The sequence below is a fragment of the Lampetra planeri genome, chromosome 2, assembly GCF_965212315.1.
Source record: "Lampetra planeri chromosome 2, kcLamPlan1.2.h2, whole genome shotgun sequence".
In the NCBI taxonomy this organism is placed as follows: domain Eukaryota; kingdom Metazoa; phylum Chordata; class Hyperoartia; order Petromyzontiformes; family Petromyzontidae; genus Lampetra; species Lampetra planeri.
In genome coordinates, this window is record NC_136108.1 from 23080422 (window position 1) to 23101581 (window position 21160).

A 21160-nucleotide genomic window follows, 5' to 3' on the forward strand; every position below is an offset into this window, starting at 1 on the left:
CATCGTCACTGTCGTCTTCGCCGGCTTCGTCGCTGCAGTCTTCGCTAGATATTGCGCGGCCGGATAGTTGTTGTCCGTCTTGGTCGGCGCCGTTGGTGTTACACGGCCAGGGTTGTGTTAAGGCTAGGCTAGACGACTACAGAGAAGGCGAGGGCGAACCTGTGAACCTGAAGGTGTTAATAAAGGTACTCCTGTAAAACCTTGTCTCCCGCTCCGATGACACTACACTTGTATACTTTATACAGGTATACCTCTTTTAGCGCTGCCTCTTATAACGCTGTTTCGTAATAACACTCTTTGTCCTGGAGGAAAATTCCTGGGCGGGTCAGCCCATATATGGATGAAAGGAGACATGGCATTGTCTGTGGGGGTGTGTCTTTGCCCATATCTGGACTTGTGGAACCTCAATCAAGCTGTTTATTGTATCCATTCTGCTCATAGTTGAACCGACAGCCATATTAGAGTATCGATTTATCGAGGGTTAATCACTGCATCGATTCATTTGTGATCCATGGATCGAGTAGTGTCATTCGTTAGTATAACTGCCTTCGGAACGTGTGTTCACGGCAAACGGTCGTTAATCATACGCAAGCTCCGACTGAAAACACTGGTGAGTACATAACTTATTGGGCCTTTTTTAATTACCATTAAAAATTACTATTTTTATTTATAAAATGCTTTAAAACATTAATCATGTGTACAGTATTATTATTAAGGCTATTACCGATACCCAAACTGAAGCCCTCATATGATCCTTATGGCGGTACCCCGGGGTACCATATAAAACAAAATGGCCGAGGCAATTAAATATTTTATTTCTGGGACACTTTTTTGCTGGGGTGTGGCTTAACTCCGCGACTGGGGTACCAATCAATCTGAAATCAGTGCTACTCCGCGATGTCGAAATGCCAAACATTCGCATTAAACATCCGTTATCGAAAAATTCAACTTTGAAAAGTGCATCGTGTACGGCTCGTCAAGATGAGTAGATTGCCGTATCGCCGACCATCAACAGACTAAAAATTACTGCATCACGGATATTATGCGAGAGCCGGGGAACTATGGGGTACCGCCATAAGGTTAATATATCGCTCGTAGGTTAAAAAAATATATCGCTGTCTGTACGCATATCCATTGGAACCATGTTGTCATGACCTCCTATAGCGCTGTTTCGCAAAGCACTCCGTTTACCAAGAACGCATCCTGAGTTCTATAAGAGGTATGCCTGTATACTATATGTATATTTATTAAGATTGGCTTGCTTACCTTTTCTCTATTTTGCACTCCTATCGTTTTTGTATTGTTTGTTGTGAAAAAGAGCTTCATAGCTCATCGGATTCCTCCTCCTCCAGTCTAAATAAAGATTTTGATTCTTGTTGCTGGCCACTTGACTTTTGGGCAAATAAAAGTATTAGCGTTTCACTGGTGTGCAGTATAAAAAAAGCACACTTTTTGCAATAATTGTTTATTTTCCTGTGATTCGCATCCCCGGTCAGAAAATCTTGCGAGGTGCGTCAAAATCAGTTCTCATGGTGTTAAAGCAGTCAGAAGACGATTGTTATGAGCGGCTGAACACGAAGCGTCACGGTCTGTTGCCGTATAGCACCCAGCCTGATAACGACTGGCTCTGTGTTCCAAAGGCAGATTCGACTCATGGCCCAGATAGTTCCCCGATTCATTTCCAGAATCATTTCTTGGCGGACGGTGGCATCAATAGATTATAACTCATGTTACACATTCGAATGGGGAAGCAGCTGCTGAATCTAAGGAAACTTCTGATGGGGAGTCTGCAGCTCACTCAAGGGCAACAGCGACGTGGTCAGACTGTTTTAGGAGGACCGGTGTGTTATGCTGCACAGGTGTACCGCCAATGTCAAAATGTGCTTACGAAAAAAAGTTATTATGCAGGAAGCAAATAACTAAACAACTAGAAAAATACACACAAGGATCCTTCATCTGTTTTTACCCAAACATTCGCCGGCCAAAGGATCAGCACCATGGGCACTTAGCAAGCTGGCCGCACTGACCTGCTTAGTGGCAGCATCGGAGAGATTGCGAAGGGTCCACAGGCAGTTCTGCATGAGCCTCTGGCTAGGGCTGTTCAGGTGAAGACCCAGGGCTTGCATGCCACCTGACGCCAAGAAACACATGACATTATGGTGCTGTTATGGAACATGTATGTAGATATCAGTGGCGGCTCCTGCAAAAATCTCTCAGGGGGGGCAAATGTCTGGATGATTGATGAGGATAAGGTCCACCCATGCAATGGATAAATTAACAGCTTAAGCATGTAAAGGCAACTTCACTTCTTTAATATTAATGAAAAATAAAGTGACTCTTACAATACATCTTGTTTGTTTCTATACTCACTATTAAAACAAACCACTCAAGTTTATTTTATTAAAGATTCCACTAGGTGGCGACAAATTATATTGTTGGATGAAACGTGCTAACGTATGATGACGTAAGCACGTATGATGACGTAAGCACGTTAGGGCGAGCCCTCCCGGAAGCCATAGAGAATGCATTGCAGCGCCCCCGTTCAAAAAAAAACATCTTTGAATGTAAGTCTATGGGACCACTCGGGGCGATTCTCAGCTGGAGGGAAATCGCCCAATAAGAGGCGGTACTCCACAGAACGTAGCATGACGCTGATTGGACTATATCCAGAGGCACAGTGACGGCTAGCGTGACTCTGTGGTTGAATGACATTGGTGGTGCGTCGCCCAATCGCCCTAATGAAGAAACCGCCCCTGGTAGATATATATGTACGTCACCTATATTTAAACACTAGCTTTACTGCCCGGCTTCGCCCGGCCGCCTTTGTCCCCCCAGTCGCGATGTTCACACACCACATCAGTTACTCGTTTGAGGCTGAGTCGACTTAGGGGAGGCCCAGGACTAGTTCAAATAATCGTCACCGGTGGTGGTTGTGAGCGGGAATCAAACTCGGGTCGCCGGGTTCGTAGCGCAGCGCGCGAATCGCTACAATCACTACGCAGTCGCTGCCCCCCCCCCCACACACACACAGGATAAAGACAAAGATCCCCTGTGTAGCCTGTGAGACTGTAGGGGGCAAGTGCTGTTAGCGAGCACCTATGAAGGCCGGCACGGCACACGAGAAGGTAGGTGGCCAGCACCACGCCCGGCCGCCTTTGTCTCCCCAGTGGCCATGTTCACACAGCACACCAGTTACTCGTTTGAGGTTGAGTCGACCTAGGGGAGGCCCAGGACCGGTTCAAATAATCGTCACCAGTGGTGGCCGTGAGCGGGAATCGAACTCGGGTCGCCGGGTTCGTAGCGCAGCGGGTCACATGACAGATGTGACATCACAGCTCACTTGCCGTGTAAAAAAATATGCATTATTGAGCCGCCCCCCCCCCCCCCCCCCAAAATACAAAAGTCTATTTTTATAATTTTTGGTGTAGTCTGGAAAGTACCCACATGGCAAATTTCAAGTTTGTTGCATGTCGGGAAGTACGCTAAACATTTTGAACACACACATAATCACAAATATCCCATTAATATATAGAGATTACCAACAAAACCACCACAGGTTGTATTAAAAATGTATGGTAAGCTCTCGCTTAACACGCTTTGTTCACACAACACGTTTTCACGAGAACACGGTTGTTCCATGAGGGAATACTTTTCGCAAGATGTGGAACACCCCCTTAACGCAGAATGCGCACCATTATAACGCGGTTTCTGAGCGGTCAACAATTAACTACTTGCTTGAGCTGCGTGCCTGAGCGGTAGTGATACAGTATATAGATACAGTCAAGCGGCGACGTAACCTCAGGTATTTGTCCCACCATCTCACTGTGTTTGCATACATTGTATCTTGCCAAACTTTTTTGTTACATTATTTACGGGGAATAGGTTGTCGCTTAACACATTTTACGCTTAACGTGACACTTTGCAGAAACGCATCCACCATGTTAAGATTCCAAAAGACTTACTGTATTATGAACATTCAGAACGTATTATAAACATTATTCTACTGTTCGCGCTTCAACTACCACACACAATTCTCAACACTATCCTGGATTAATAACAGAAAAACAATCCAGACAAGTGTAGTGACACAGCGTTGACTGTTGTACAGTAGCTGCAACTGCAGGTGGACACTTAGCGCACACGCTATTGAGCATATACACGGGTGTGCCGGCCGGGTGGAGGAACTGGGGCAAGGGTCACGGCAGACCTCGTGGGGAGGTCCCTGGAACCCTCTGGTGGGTTGGAGAAGGGAGGCACGGCTAGGGTGGAGCCAAGCCGCGCCAAGGGGAATATAAGCAGTGGAGAGCGAGAGCTCCGGGCTTCCGGTTCTGGGAGTGGACTCGTCTCGTCGTCGCTGTCGTCGTCGCCGCCGCCTTCGCCTGATCATTGCGCGGCCGAACAGTAGTTGGCTGTCTCGGTCGACGCCGTCGGTGCAACGCGGACGTGGTCGTGTCTGGACCGGGATGTACGGCAGCGTGGTCGTGAGAGAGGGAGCCGGAGTTGGTGGTGTGAACATAATAAAGGAAAGACGGTGCCTCCTGCGACAACCTCGTCTCCGACTGAGGGTGTGTGTGACGCACGCCACACGCACACACACACAAGCCTCGAGAAGAAGGAAGAAGAGACCTGCGAGACTACACAAGTAGAGTTGGGTGTAGTTGGGAGTGTAGTTGGGAGTGTGGTTGGGAGTGTGGTTGGGAGTGTGGTTGGGAGTGTGGTTGGGTTGTCGTCAGAGCATAGTTTGTGTGTAGTTGGGAGTGTAGTCGGGGGTGTTGTTGGGGTGTGGCTGGGGATGCTGGCGTACCGGCCTCGACGATGGCGGGCTTGTTGCTGGGGCACACGGACAGCACCTTGAGTACACGACTCGTGGTCCATAGCAGCTTCTCGTAGGTGTACGTCCTCATGATGTGCACCAGCCCAGCCGGACCCCCACTTGCCAGGATTATCAACTGAGAGCCAAAGCCAAAAACACAGCTTTGTCACGAATATTTATTTATTACAGGCAGAGCTCGCTCAGCGTTAATCAAATCGGCGATGCGTTCCCGACAGCGTTATTTATTTCATATGAGCAGTATATGAGGGCTTCATTGGGGTAACGGTAATAGTGCTAATAATACAGATGGTAAACATTCTATCGTAAGTAAAAATGTCTTACGATAACATCACTAAGTATTATGTACTGTACTCGCAAGTGCATTCTACTGTAATGGGATCAAAGTTGGAGCTGCTGCGCTCCCAATCCGGGTCTTCGTGATGCCCTCAGGCTAAATGTCTGTGGATAGGTTTCTTTTAGGTGGTGCCTGAGACTATCCTGGTCTCTTTTCTTTCTTTTCCCAATGTGGCTACATAGCAAAACAATCGTGAGCACAAATCGTAATAATTATATTGCGGAGGGGTACGTTTCTTTGGTCGGCGCTGCCGTGTGTTCTCACGCGGAAGTGCTGTGTAGATATTTTCATTTCAGTTTTTTTTGTAAAAATTTTGCCAGGAGAAAGAGCACTATAACAAATCAGCGTTCTACGGGGTCGTGCTAAACGAGGTCTGCTTGTACTATGTTCGTTTACCCGGGAAAGCCTCTCTGACTCTCACGAGTTAATTTAAGGAGGATCCTGCCAAGTAAAAAATATATTTTTATTTGATCAGATAAAGACCACTAATCTACATAGCTGTTTTTCATACGTCACCTGGCCACACATGATAGCTTAACAAAGTGGCTTATCTTGACTGAAAGCTTTTGTAACTGCAGGAATTGATATTCTTTGGGTCTTTCGGTAAAATCACGTAGATAGGTTCAAAGAAAATAACAAAAAACTATGACGTTTCGATCACAACACAAGCGATCGTCATCAGGAGTAAAAAAGAGGAAAGCTGCTGAGGCAGACTGTTTTAAAGGTTTAAAATGGGTGTAGAGCCCAAGGGTCATAAACGAAGTGGGCGGGGCTAGTGATGTTAATGTGAGAAATTAGCATGTTAATGTAAGATCGGAGGGCAACATCCACGATGAGGGCGCGGAGGTGGCTATGTTAATGTGAGAGATTAGCATGTGAATGTAAGATCGCAGAGCTGCTGCCACGTCGGCGCGAGAGGTGACTGTGTTAGTGTGAGAAATTTAACCTGTTAATGTAAAATCAGAGAGCCGAAAATAACAAGTAACATCGGAAGCTAGGATGGAAACATCACAGCCAGTTATGACTTAAACTGGTTAATAACGTCCTTCCAATGATTGCTCAGTTTGTACCCATCTTCTCGGTTGAAATTGTGTCTGTGTCCATATATATATGGATGGCTTCATGAACGAATCTTTGTTGATAGTCAGTGGGTTTGCCAAGTACCTTCGTCTTGGAGAAATCAATTTCGTGTGAGCCCAAAGCATTAAAACAATGATCAGCGACGGCCGAGGTATTGGTCCTACCGTGTTACAGATCTGCCTTATGTTCAGGAACACGGTCCGAGACATGTCGCTTAGTTTCCGCAATGTAACTACTCCCGCAGACACAGCTTAGTTTGTAGACGCCGGGGTATTGCATGTCAGGGATCACATCCTTCACAGATGGGATCAGAACCTGGATCTTGTGTTTGCTCATGATTTTGGAAATCTTTTTGGTGACCCCTGCTATGTATGGCGAGGTGATGGTTTTGATAGGGTCCTCAGATGGTTCTTTCACGACGGTTGGAGTGATAAAATCGGTTCTAGCTAAAGGGTTGAATTTCCCAGTCACCCCTAAACACATCCCAGTTGATGATATCATTGCCCAGGTCGACGTAGCCCTTAAGGGTTTGGGACACATTACTGCAGATGTGGCAAGATCGGAAATCGCTGCAATCCTCAAAAATGCTAAGACACCTATTAGCAACATCAGTAAGGATGAGCGCTTTGAGCTTTCTCAATTGTTAAAGAGAGAGAACATCGTCATCCTCTCAGCCGACAAGGGCAATGCAACAGTCATCATGGACAAACCCGCATACAATAACGAAATTCAGGACCTACTTCATGATGGTAGCTCTACCAAAATTAAAAGAGATCCCACCATCCGCCTCGTTATGAAAAACAACAAAATCATCATTTATTTGACATCTTTAATTGAACCAACCAAGCGGTTTTCCTTAAAACCCTCTGCTGCTAGACCCACCAGATTGTATGGCTTACCAAAAATCCATAAAGAAGGTACACCCCTTTGTCCTATCGTCTCCACAATTGACTCACCTACCTACAAACTGGCCTGATTTCTGTCCGAGATCTTACAACCATTCACTGGTAAGACCACCTCAGCTGTACTTAACGCAGCTCACTTGATATCGTTAATTAAGGACATCTCACTATCTCCAGGTGATTTGCTCGTTAGTTTTGATGTAGTCTCTTTGTTTACCAAAGTTCCTGTGCCTGACACCATTGCAATCATTGAAAATTTGGTCCAACAATGGAATGAATGCTGATGTCCCGGCCCTAGTGAGACACTGCCTCACCAACACGTACTTCACCTAGAATGGAACATTTTACAAACAAGTTGAAGGTACCCCAATGGGTTCTCCTTTATCTCCAGTTGTAGCCAATGTTTTCATGGAAAATTATGAGACAGATGCTATCCAGGCATCTACTCTATGTCCGTCTTTGTGAAAGAGGTACGTAGATGACACGTTTGTCATCTGGCCACATGGCCGACCAGCTCAGAATTCCTCATTCACATCAATATCATACACCCGGCCATCAAATTCAACATGGAGGTGGAAAAGGATGGCAAGTTACCATTCTTGGATGTTTTAATCGAAAAGAGACCAGATGGCTCAATGGGACACCGTCTACAGGAAAGCCACCCATACGGATGCCTACCTAAAACCTGACTCCCACCACCATCCATCCCAGAAGAATTCCCTCATCAAAACTCTACACCATAGAGCTCCTTTCCAGTGTTGCCGCTTGTTCGAAGTGGACAGACCAAGTACTACGAAAGCACTTGCAAATGGCAACATCACCCCTCGCACTTTTCCTCTTTTTCGCCAGCCAGCCCAGGCCTCCCAGCATACTGGAGCTGGCTTCTCATTATTGCTGGGGACGTCGAATTGAATCCAGGCCCGTTTTTCCCTTGTGGCAGTTGCGGCAAGAATGTCACTGAAAATTATATCCAATGCAACGGTTGTAAAGCTTGGTACCACAAATACTGCACTACTTTAGCCCGCATCCCCAGTTCAAATTCCGGCTGGTTCTGCAAATATTGTACATCATACACTCCAACAACTCCACCTTGCACAACCACACTAACACCACCATCTCATCCATCGCAACCACCGTTTCAACCACAACAAAACATCCACAACAAAAACGACCTAAAAATCCTTCAACTAAACATCAACAACAAATCTTTTGAACTAAGCACCTTTCTACAACAAAACACCATTAATATATCTTCTTGGTTCTTTCGGTAAAGTCACGTAGAAAGTCACATAGAAGGGAAGTAATAAAAAATAAAAATAAAACATATACAAACACAGAGACAATTTCAACCGAGAAGATGGATTCTGGCTTAGCAATCAATGGAAGGACGTAATAAACCATTTCGGATCTTAACTGATTGTGTTCACGTTTACGGTGACTTTCAGACCGCGTGCCACTCACTGGCATTGTACTCTCCGCAGGGAATGGATTCTTTGCTCCGCTGCAAGTTTCCTTACCACTACTCTCCCATTGACATATTTCGTTGCTTCCTCTTAGTATCTTTCACACGACGGTCAATGGTACAGTGTATAATAACAAATAGTATAAAATTGATATGCTTAATATAATGTACATAGTAATATATAGTATCGTAATTGTATAGTGAATATACAGCTGTGTGATATACATTAGGGTGGGTAGAATAATACATAGTGTAATATTACAATGTATAAGGTATAGGGTGGTTTATAGCAACACAGTATATAATTTAATGTTGGGTTTGTCTATGGCAGTATATAGTACGGTGTAGACTCGTGTGATGTAAGAGAATAAAGTTTAGATGGAAGCATATTATATTTTTTACGACGTAGAATTGTAATGTATTACTTACTGTTAGTAACTCAGCTTATTGTAAAGTATATTTAGTATACTAATGATACTATGTAGTTTATACTTTAGTTGTTTACGTGGTGGTTTTAGTTACTGCAGCTACATACTATTAACACTCCTTCCCTTTATTAATGCTACCCCTATCCCCTCCCTTTGATGCTGCTAATCCTGCATAATGCACAGGCATAAGTAGTACAAATCACATACCTGCTTTTCCCAAATCCCCTCCCTTTGATGCTGCTAATCCTGCATAATGCACGGGCATAAGTAGTACAAATCACATACCTGCATTTCCCATAAATATGCTAAATTCCTCTTGATATGCAAATTCTTTTGTCAAGGCGCCCTTTCCCCCCCTTCCAACCCAGCTTAAATATATGCTCCAAGCATGGTGCTGTTTCATTCAGACGCTGTCGCCTCGACAGACCTGGTTTTCACCTGAAGACGGCTGCTTGCGTTGTGGCCGAAACGTCGTGAGAATTATTTTATTATGTTTTATTTTAATTATTTTATTACTTCCCTTCTAAGTGACTTTACCGAAAGAACCAAGAAGATGAATCCCTGCAGTCATGAAAGCTTTAAATCGAAATTTAACCATTAATATAGCCGCCATACAAGTAACAAAATTAAAATCAACTTCTCGACCGCCCAACTATCAAAATTTAACTTTGCTCCGTCGAGACCGACCAACAGCTGGTGGCGGTTTAGCTTTTCTCATCCATAAAAGCATTCAATTTGAAGAAATTAAAATCCCATTGCCTCCTTCTGATATCACCACAGAAGCCTTAAGCGTCCGTATCAAATCCCATCTAGGCCCACTCACTATAATCAATGTCTACATCCCACCGACCAGTTCATGCCCTCGCAACTATCAGTTCAATATAAATCAACTTTTACCAAACAACGACTCAATTGTTATTGGAGATTTCAACACCCACAACAAACTTTGGCACTTTTCCCTTTCAGATGCACGTGGCAACCTCATTGCCGATATCTTGAATGGCTCCCCCTATGGGGTACTTAATGAAAAGATGCAAACCAGAGTTCCGTCATCTGGCCCTTCATCCTCACCAGATATCTCAATAGCGTCAAGAAACCTGCTTTCATCAATCGACTGGCAAGTCTTTACGGCCCTTGGATCCGACCACCTACCAATTGTGTTGACCCTCAATGCCGCCAAGCCTCCACAAACTCCTAAACCGCTTGTATTACAACTTTAAAAAAGCTAACTGGACACTTTTTACTTCAGAATCAGAAGCATTATTCGCCGACAACATCAACCATATCCACACACCTGCACATAACTCTGAAAAGATTTTCAGAAACATCATCGCAACTACCACCAAGCACACCATCCCAGCAGGTTGCTACAAGCAACACCTTCCCTGCCTCCCTAAAGAAGCCTCAATGCTAATGAACCTACTCTGAGGACTGAAAATCCTACATCGCCACAAATCCCAGCCTTCAATATTGAAATCACAAAACGAATCAATCAAGCAAAAACAGAACGCTGGCACGAGCTTGTTGAATATTTTGACCATCGCCAAAACTCATCAAAACTTTGGAAGACCATCAAAGCTTTAGACAGACACTCCAAACCGCCTCCCAATTATGCAATCAATTTCAACAACAAATCTGTCAAACAACAATAACATCGCCAACCACTTCAACAAACGTCTCATCAGTCATCCCACACTCTTCTAATAAATCCGCCCGTCAAATAATCCGTCAAATCAAGGAACTACCTCTAAACGGCGCCCCCCAAGTTACCATTGAAGAGGTGAAACTAGCTATAAAAAAGCCAAAAATTATTCCACAATTGGCCCGGATGGCAGCGCTATGCCCCTTCTCAAACACCTCGCCCCCTTGGCATAAAGTTTCTCACCTCCACCATTAATGCCTCACTACAGTGCAACCGGCACTCCGGCCATCTGGAAATCATGGACAATCATCCCACTTCCAAAACCCGGCAAATACCTAAATCAAGCAACATCCTACAGGCTCCCTACTTTGCTCATCAATCAAAATTTTAGAGGCCCTCATCCTTCCAATCATCACCACCGAATTAACTCCATCGTCTCACCAACATAGCTTTCGCCCTGCACACTCAACAACAACAGCTCTTCTCAACCCAACCACCCAAATTGCAAACGGTTTCAATGGGAAAAAGCCCCCATCTCACACTATCGTCGCCTACCTTGATCTTGTTGTGCGCCTTTTGGCGTCATCTGGTCCAACCCATGTGAGACTAGGCTCTAAGGAAAGCCGTCTCGGGTGTGGACCAATCAACTTCAAGGACAGTGCATACATTATCAGAGTTGTGTTTTTTGTTTGCATTATGACTGCAGGTATTGTGGTATATGCAAACATGACTCCTCGTAAAAAAGGTGTCAGTTTTGTTGCCAGATAAAAGGGTAAAAAACCAATTATCATATTTTTTACTGGCAAATGAGGTACCAATGGTGCTTTCGACACCGTTAACCACCTCACGCTCATCAACATCATCCAGGGTTCTACGCTACCATCAGGCCTTGTTTGCTGGCTTATAAATTACCTAAGGGGCCGCCAATCACGCACTCCCTTTCGTAATATTCAATCCTCCTCACGAAACATTCATGCAGGAGTACCCAAGGTTCCATATAATCCCCAGCGCTGTTCAACGCCTACCTCCACTATCTACCAACCCCTCCAAACGGAGTAGAAGTAGTCAGCTATGCCGACGACATCACAGTTTACATTTCTAATAAAATATACCCAAAATGGAAAACTCCATCAACTCGTATCTAAAACGGCTTAGCACTTTTCAAGCCAATAGATCGCTTCAACTCTCAACATCCAAATCAAGTCACCCTTTTCACACCTGATCCTCATAAATCCAACTTACTCCCAACGTCATAATAATCAATCAACGCCTCCCACTAACAAAAACCCCCAAAATTCTAGGTGTAACCTTTGACACCATGTTTAGCTTCGCTCAACACGGCAGAAACGTGCATGCAAAAGTTACCAAACGAAATAACATCTTACAAGCTTTAGCCGGCACATCTTGGGGTCAACAAAAGGAGACTTTACTCCTAACCTACAAAGCCATTGGACATCCCATCATTAATTATGCCAGTCCCATTTGGTACCCAAACCTCTCCTCTACAGGTTACCAAAAGCTCCAAACCTCTGACAACCAGGCACTTCGCCTAACTACAGGATGCCACCTTATGGCGCCCATTGACCATCTCCACCAAGAAACCAAAGTTCTTCCGATTCAAGAACACTGCAAGCTTCTCACCGATCAATATCTGGCTTCATGCCACTCGACAACGCATCCTTGCACAAAGCTACTCAAAGCCCCAGCTCTGCCAACGTGCAATCTACTTTAAATGCTCTTCCACCAAATAGCACCACCAAATAAATTTTGAACCACTTGCACACCACTGCCACCATGCACTGCCTGAACGCCTACAAGCCCAATGTCGTGCTAGGGGGTTGGCCCCCACCCATAGCAGACGACGAGAAATCCCTGACCCGGGCAATTCGCATAAAAATAGCTCAACTCCGTTCAGGTTACTGCTCCATGCTAGCCGATTACCAAAATGGAATCCACCCAAGCAATGCCAGAAGACGTCTCCCATTTTCTCAGTTGCCCAAAACGCGGACCAAAAATTAAATCGATTGATCTCTGGTTAAACCCTTCCAAAGTGGCGACACAACGCCACCTATAAACAGAAAGTGCGAGGAAAACAACAACAACAACCATAGAGCTCGCTGTATTTCCGACCATCATCACCTAGCCAGTGAACTGGAACACGTACTCCAAGCTCTCAAGACGAATGGATATTCAGACTACACAATCCGTAAAGCTATCACCCCAACTCGTTGGAAACATCTGAGGACCCAATCAAAAAAATCACCTTGCCATACACAACAGGGGTCACGAAAAATATTTCCTAAATCATAAGCAAACACAAGATCCAGGTTCGATTTAACACAGTACATAAAATTTGTGTTCTGATCCGATCTGTGAAGGATGTGATCCCTGACATGTAATACCCCGGCGTCTACAAACTAAGCTGTGTCTGCGGCAGTAGTTACATTAGGGAAACTAAGCGACATGTCTCGGACCATATTCGTGAACATAAGGCAGATCTGAAATACGGTAGGACCAATACCTTGACCGTGGCTGATCATTGTTTTAATGCGTTGGGCTCACACGAAATTGATTTCTCCAAGACGAAGGTACTTGGCAAACCCACTGGCTATCAACAAAGATGAGTACAAACTGAGCAATCATTGGAAGGACGTTATTAACCAGTCTAAGTCATAACTGGCTGTGATGTTTCCATCCTACCTTCCAATGTTAGTTGTTATTTTCGGCTCTCTGATTTTACATTAACAGGTTAAATTTCTTACACTAACACAGCTACCTCGCGCGCCGATGTGGCGGCAGCTCTGCGATCTTACATTAACATGCTAATCTCTCACATTAACATAGCCACCTCCACGCCCTCACCGTGAATGTCGCCCTCCGATCTTACATTAACATGCTAATCTTTCACATTAACATCACTAGCCCCGCCCACTTCGTTACTGAACCTTGGGCTACACCCATTTTAAACCTTTAAAACAGTCTGCCTCAGCAGCTTTCATCTTTTTTCCTCCCGATGACGATCGCTTGTGTTGTGATCGAAACGTCGTAGTTTTTTATTTTCTTTGAACCTATCTACGTAACTTTACCGAAAGACCCAAAGAATATGAAGTGGCTTATCATGTGGAAATGTATATCAGCCAAATACTCTAAATGCATACTGATTCTAAATATGGAGGGAAAATACAGAAGACCTGGAGAAAAATCCATGTGACCACGGGGAGAACATGCAATCTCTAAATATACAGGCGTCAAGGTCGGAATTCAACCCACGACGTCCCGTATACCAAGCGAGAGAGATAACATCTCGCCGCCGTGGCGTTTTCATTAAAATCTGTCAAATTTTAGACCATGACGCCAGAACACATCACGGGATCTTTAACGTCGGTTCGCTGTGAAGCAGACGGCGCACAGTAGTAGTAGTAATGTTACGCTCAATATGTGCCGCAGTGACCTGCAACGGACGGCGATCACACTCCCGCTGGGCCACGTCATCTCCACGGCACCGGCTTCGACACGATGCTTCACAAGCCCGGCTCGCTCACCTTGCTCTCCTGGTTGCCGTAAGCCAGCAGCTGCAGGCAGTCGGTGGTGATGGCGAGGAACTTGACGTTGTTCTTGTTCAGCAGGGCCACCATCTTCTGCAGGCCACCTGCCAGGCGCACGGCCATCTTGCTGCCCTCCTGATGTAACAGCAGGTTGTGCAGCGTGGTGATGGCGTAGAAAAGCACTGACTCCACAGGGCAGCTACCATCGCACGGGAAAAATCACATTCACTTTAGCCGGGGCGGTGGCGGTAGTGGCAGCTACTCAAGTGACCTGTATTTCAGCACTGTGGAGGCAAGCGTTGGTGGATCACAAGGGTGTCGTGAAACTCCCTTCCCGTGGGCGTAAATGTTGCCATACCCTGACTCACCAGGAGATGGCAGAACAGTAAATGGATTAATCTTCATCTGTTTCCATCCATATGAGGACACAGCATAGCCACCCTTGCATGCGAGGGTTTTCTATGGATACCCCGGTTTCCTCCCACAAGCATAACACCCACGAAAGGAGTAGGGCAAACAATGCAATGTAGGGTCATAGAGCTTGGGCAATTGTTGGCACTGGTACAAGCTGCCTTCGCACTTGTGTGTGGTTTCCCTTGCTGAACTAATGAACTGTCCATGGCATTAACATTTGTAACTCAACCATACCAAATCCTTTATTCGATTTATCATGAAACCATAATTTTTTATATTATTATTACTACTACGCTTGTTTACCCACAAAAGCCTCACAGTCTTAACTCTTTTTCAGGACGGTCCTTCCAAGTTTTCACAGTAGGGGACGATGTTACTACTTTGTATTGCCAATTGAGTAATTTGCAGATAATTTTTCACACTCACCCACATAATGGGGGGAGAACATATAAAATCCACACTCACACACACTCTGCAGAACGGAGAGAGCACATACAAACTCCACGCTCACACGCACACTTACACTGCAGAACGAAAGGAGAACATGCAAATTCCAACACAGAAAGTCACTCGACTTGGGAATCGAACGCAGGCCCTTCTTGCTGGGAGGCACAAGTGTTACCGATGTACCACCACCCTGCTTAACTGGAAGACCATCTCGACTTCAGAAGACACTTGAACTGTGGACCTAAACTTCTCCATCAATCTCCCGTTCGTCAGAGGCTGCACGACGCTGTTTGTTAAATCGGCTGCCCCTTGCGCGTTTTGCGTTCGCCGCCGGGCTGCACCTGAGCAGCTTCACGAGGGCTGGGATGCCTCCTGACTTGAAGATGGCCAGCAGTCCCTGGCGGTGGTGCGACAGGTTGTGGAGGGCCCCGGCAGCACAGCGAGCCGTCTCCATGTCGTTGGTGTTCTGGGCAGCGCGCACCAATGCCGCCACCATCTGGGGGGAATCCATGATGGCGTGGCGAGCCGCCTCCTTCTTCGACAGCTGATGCACCATCATGGCGGCGTTACCCATCACGACCTGCGGCGCGCACACGCACCCGCGGCAGATGAGCACAGCTCGGTTGGGACACAGAGTTATAATGTTCAAAATTGAGTATATATAGTATTTGCACCATTCCAACAGTGAAAGGCTATCACGAAGGAAGGCGCTATGTTTCAGATAGAGTCTGTAGTAGTTTCACAGGAGGAATGATGTTCCTGGGTGTCATTACAATTTAGTCACGGTGTATGTAAGAAGCCTGTGTGAGTGTATGGACCCTGTTTAAGTGTATGGAGCCTGTGTGAGTATATGGAGCCTGTGCGTGTAGTCTATGTGTGTAGGAATTATATGTCTGTAGGGAGTCTACGTGTGTGTAGTCTGTGTGTGTGTGCGTGTAATGAGTCTGTGCACGTGTGGAGGTTGCCACATTGCCTAGTCACCCACGCACCGGGTCATCATCATTGAGCAGCTTAGTAAGCTCGGGGATGGCGCGCGTCGCCACCTCGGCGTCGTCCTGGTAGTTGATGAGGTTCACCACGGCCTGCTTCAGCATCTGCGACGGCTCAGCCAGGCGCTGCACATTGGTCGGCTGCTCGGCATCGAACTGCGTGGCCGGCACCTGCGCGCCCTCCTCCAGCGTCTCTGGGAACATGGCCGCTCGGATGCGCTGGGCGCGCGTCGACGCAAAGTGGCTCTCGGCGTCTGTGGGCACGGATAAGTCGGCGGCATAAGGACCGTCATGCCACCACTCACCCACCCGTTGTGGGGATGAGTTTTATCCTTGCGGCAACCGGTTAGCAGTTGGCTACGTACGGTGCGAAAGAAGTTAAACTAAAACTAAAGTATCTTCTTGGTTTCGATTTAAAGCTTTCGTGACTGCAGGGATTCATCTTCTTGGTTCTTTCGGTAAAGTCACGTAGAAGGGAAGTAATAAAATAATAAAAATAAAACATAATAAAATGAAATAATTCTCACGACGTTTCGGCTACAACGCAAGCAGCCGTCTTCAGGTGAAGAATGAGACACTACCAAGCTAGGAGTTTATATATAAACTGGGTTGGAGGTGGAAGAGCGCCTTAACACAAAGAATGTGCATATGAAGAGGAATTTAGCATATTTATGGTCATGGAAAATGCGTAGGAGGTGGGCGGGGGGGTTTCAAAGTCATATTATGCCCATGCATTATGCAGGATCAGCAGCACCAAGGGGGGGGTGCAGGGAGTAGCATTAACAAAGGAAAGGAATGTTAATGATATGTAGCTGCAGTTACTAAACAACCACGTAGAAAACTAAAGTATAAACTACATAAAAAACTAAAGTATAAACTGCATAGCACCATCAGTATACTTACTATACTCTACAATAAGCTGAGTTACTAACAGCAAGTAATACATTACAATTCTACGTCGTAAAAATTATATAATATGCTTCCATCTAAACTTCATTCTCTTACATCAGACGAGCATATACCGTACTATATACTGCCATAGATAAACCCAACATTAAATTATATACTGTATTGCTATAAACCACCCTATACCCTATACATTTCAACATAACACTATGTATTATTCTACCCACCCTAATGTGTATCGAAATGGTTTATTACGTCCTTCCAATGATTGCTAAGCCAGAATCCATCTTCTCGGTTAAAATTGTCTCTGTGTTTGTATATGTGGATCGCCTCATGAACGAATCTCTCATGATAGCCAGATGGCTTGCAGAGAACCTCTGTCTTGGAGAAGTCAATGTCATGTGAGCCCACTGAGTTGTAACAATGATCTGCCACGGCTGAGGTGTTTGTCCTACCGTGTTTCAGGTCAGCTTTATGTTCACGGATGCGGTCCGAGACATGTCGTTTGGTTTCCCCAATGTAACTGCTACCACAGAGGCAACTTAGTTTGTAGACACCAGGGTACTGTATGTCTGGAACCACATCTTTTACAGACGGTACCAGATCACGGATTTTATGTACTGTGTTGAATCGGACCTGGATCTTGTGTTTAATCAGGATTTTGGAGATCTTTTTTGTGACCCCAGCAATGTAGGGTAAGGTGATGGTCTTGAAAGGCTCCTCAACAGGATCCTTCTTGATGGTTGGAGTGATGGCTTTGCGGATTGTGTAGTCGGAGTAACCATTAGCCTTAAGAGCTTGGCGTACGTGTTTGAGTTCACTGGAAATGTGTTCATGGTCGGAGATGCATTGGGCTCTATGATATAGAGTCTTGATGAGGGAATTCTTCTGGGATGGATGGTGGTGGGAATCCGGTTTTAGGTATGCATCCGTATGGGTAGCTTACCTGTAGACAGAGTGGCTCATTGAACCATCAGGTCTCCTTTTGATTAGGACATCCAAAAAGGGTAGCTTGCCATCTTTTTCGACTTCCATGGTGAATCTGATGGCTGGGTGTATGGAATTGATGTGGTCGAGAAATTGGTCTAGAGCAGGCCGGCCATGTGGCCAGATGACAAAAGTGTCGTCTACGTACCTCTTCCATAAGGTCGGGCGTAGAGTGGCAGTCTGGATGGCGTCCGTCTCAAATTTCTCCATGAAGATGTTGGCTACAACCGGAGATAGGGGGGAGCCCATTAGGGTGCCCTCAATTTGCTTGTAGAAAGTTTCATTCCAGGTGAAGTATGTATTGGTTAAGCAGTGTCCCACCAGGGGGGGTACCCCAGCATTCAGTCCTTGATGAACCAAGTCTTCAATGATTGCGATGGTGTCAGGTACAGGAACCTTGGTGAATAAGGAAACCACATCAAAACTGACAAGCAGGTCATCTGGGGACAGGGCAATCCCCTTGATTGTCGATACCAGGTCAGTAGAGTTTAGTACCGCAGAGGTGGTTTTTCCAGTGAAAGGCCGTAGGATTTCAGACAAAAAACGAGCCAATTTATAGGTGGGGGAGTTGATAGTAGAGACAATGGGACGAAGAGGTGTATCTTCTTTATGTATCTTTGGTAAGCCGTATAATCTTGGTGGCCTGGCTGCAGAAGGTTTCAACGAGAACTGTTTGGTCTGATCAAATAATGCGGTTGAATCAGAAATGATTTTGTTGGTTTTAGTGACGAGGCTGTTGGTGGGGTCTCTTTTTATTTTTGTATAGCTGCCATCGTTGAGTAGTTCTTATATTTTGTTGTTGTATTCTATTTTGTCCATGATGACAGTGGCATTGCCTTTGTCGGCTGAGAGGATGACAATGTCATCCCTCTTTTTTATTTGAGCTAATTCAAAACGCTCATCTTTGCTGATTAAAACGCTAAGATGCCAGCTAGCAACATCAGCAAAGATGAGCGTTTTGAATTAGCTCAAGCAAATTGAGGGCACCCCAATGGGCTCCCCCCTATCTCCGGTTGTAGCCAACATCTTCATGGAGAAATTTGAGACGGACGCCATCCAGACTGCCACTCTACGCCCGACCTTATGGAAGAGGTACGTAGACGACACTTTTGTCATCTGGCCACATGGCCGGCCTGCTCTAGACCAATTTCTCGACCACATCAATTCCATACACCCAGCCATCAGATTCACCATGGAAGTCGAAAAAGATGGCAAGCTACCCTTTTTGGATGTCCTAATCAAAAGGAGACCTGATGGTTCAATGAGCCACTCTGTCTACAGGAAAGCTACCCATATGGTTGCATACCTAAAACCGGATTCCCACCACCATCCATCCCAGAAGAATTCCCTCATCAAGACTCTATATCATAGAGCCCAATGCATCTCCGACCATGAACACATTTTCAGTGAACTCAAACAAGTACGCCAAGCTCTTAAGGCTAATGGTTACTCCGACTACACAATCCGCAAAGCCATCACTCCAACCATCAAGAAGGATCCTGTTGAGGAGCCTTTCAAGACCATCACCTTACCCTACATTGCTGGGGTCACAAAAAAGATCTCCAAAATCCTGATTAAACACAAGATCCAGGTCCGATTCAACACAGTACATAAAATCCGTGATCTGGTACCGTCTGTAAAAGATGTGGTGTCTACAAACTAAGTTGCCTCTGTGGTAGCAGTTACATTGGGGAAACCAAACGACATGTCACGGACCGCATCCGTGAACATAAAGCTGACCTGAAACACGGTAGGACAAACACCTCAGCCGTGGCAGATCATTGTTACAACTCAGTGGGCTCACATGACATTGACTTCTCCAAGACAGAGGTTCTCTGCAAGCCATCTGGCTATCATGAGAGATTCGTTCATGAGGCGATCCACATATACAAACACAGAGACAATTTTAACCGAGAAGATGGATTCTGGCTTAGCAATCATTGGAAGGACGTAATAAACCATTTCGATACACATTAGGGTGGGTAGAATAATACATAGTGTTATGTTGAAATGTATAGGGTATAGGGTGGTTTATAGCAATACAGTATATCATTTAATGTTGGGTTTATCTATGGCAGTATATAGTACGGTATATGCTCGTCTGATGTAAGAGAATGAAGTTTAGATAGAAGCATATTATATAATTTTTACGACGTAGAATTGTAATGTATTACTTGCTGTTAGTAACTCAGCTTATTGTAGAGTATAGTAAGTATACTGATGGTGCTATGCAGTTTATACTTTAGTTTTTTATGTAGTTTATACTTTAGTTTTCTACGTGGTTGTTTAGTAACTGCAGCTACATATCATTAACATTCCTTTCCTTTGTTAATGCTACTCCCTGCACCCCCCCTTGGTGCTGCTGATCCTGCATAATGCATGGGCATAATATGACTTTGAAACCCCCCCGCCCACCTCCTACGCATTTTCCATGACCATAAATATGCTAAATTCCTCTTCATATGCACATTCTTTTTGTTAAGGCGCTCTTCCACCTCCAACCCAGTTTATATATAAACTCCTAGCTTGGTAGTGTCTCATTCTTCACCTGAAGACGGCTGCTTGCGTTGTAGCCGAAACGTCGTGAGAATTATTTCATTTTATTATGTTTTATTTTTATTATTTTATTACTTCCCTTCTACGTGACTTTACCGAAAGAACCAAGAAGATATATTCTTGGTTCTTTCGGTAAAGTCACGTAGAAGGGAAATAATAAAATAATACTAATATAAAACAATAACAATTCTCACGTTTCGATTGCACACAAGAAATCATCAAATTTTATTGCTGTGGATTTCACACCTGATGATGATTGCTTGTGTTGCAGTCGAAACGTCGTGATAATTTTTATTGTTTTATATTTCTATTATTTTATTATTTCCCTTCTACGTGACTTTACTGAAAGAACCAAGAATATGAATCCCTGCAGTCACGGAAGCTTAAAATCAAAATAAAACTCAACTATTTTTATTTTACCAAGGCCCACTGAGCTATATAGCTCAACGAAGTGGCTCATGTGGAAATGTATAGCAGCCAAATTCTCTAAACGCAAGCCAATTCTACGTGTGGAGGTAAAAACCAGAGAACTCAGAAAAAAATATCCACGCAACCATGGGGAGAGAGACACGCAAACTCCAAATATAATGACGTCAGGGTCGGGATTGAACCCACAGTCGCGTGCATACCAGGC

General features: G+C 45.0%; 1 protein-coding gene across 2 annotated transcripts in view; it reads right to left on the reverse strand.

Moving 5' to 3' along the window:
* Nucleotides 1-21160, reverse strand: part of LOC144730142 (catenin beta-1-like) — a 69061-nt gene that overhangs the window by 26995 nt on the left and 20906 nt on the right. For both annotated transcript variants that reach the window (XM_078610728.1, XM_078610735.1), the window contains exons 4-8: nt 16078-16331; nt 15430-15668; nt 14225-14426; nt 4805-4949; nt 2028-2131 (exon numbers count right to left, since the gene is read on the reverse strand). In XM_078610728.1, the coding sequence (XP_078466854.1) occupies nt 2028-2131; nt 4805-4949; nt 14225-14426; nt 15430-15668; nt 16078-16331 (944 nt within the window). The remainder of the gene's footprint in view (nt 1-2027; nt 2132-4804; nt 4950-14224; nt 14427-15429; nt 15669-16077; nt 16332-21160) is intronic.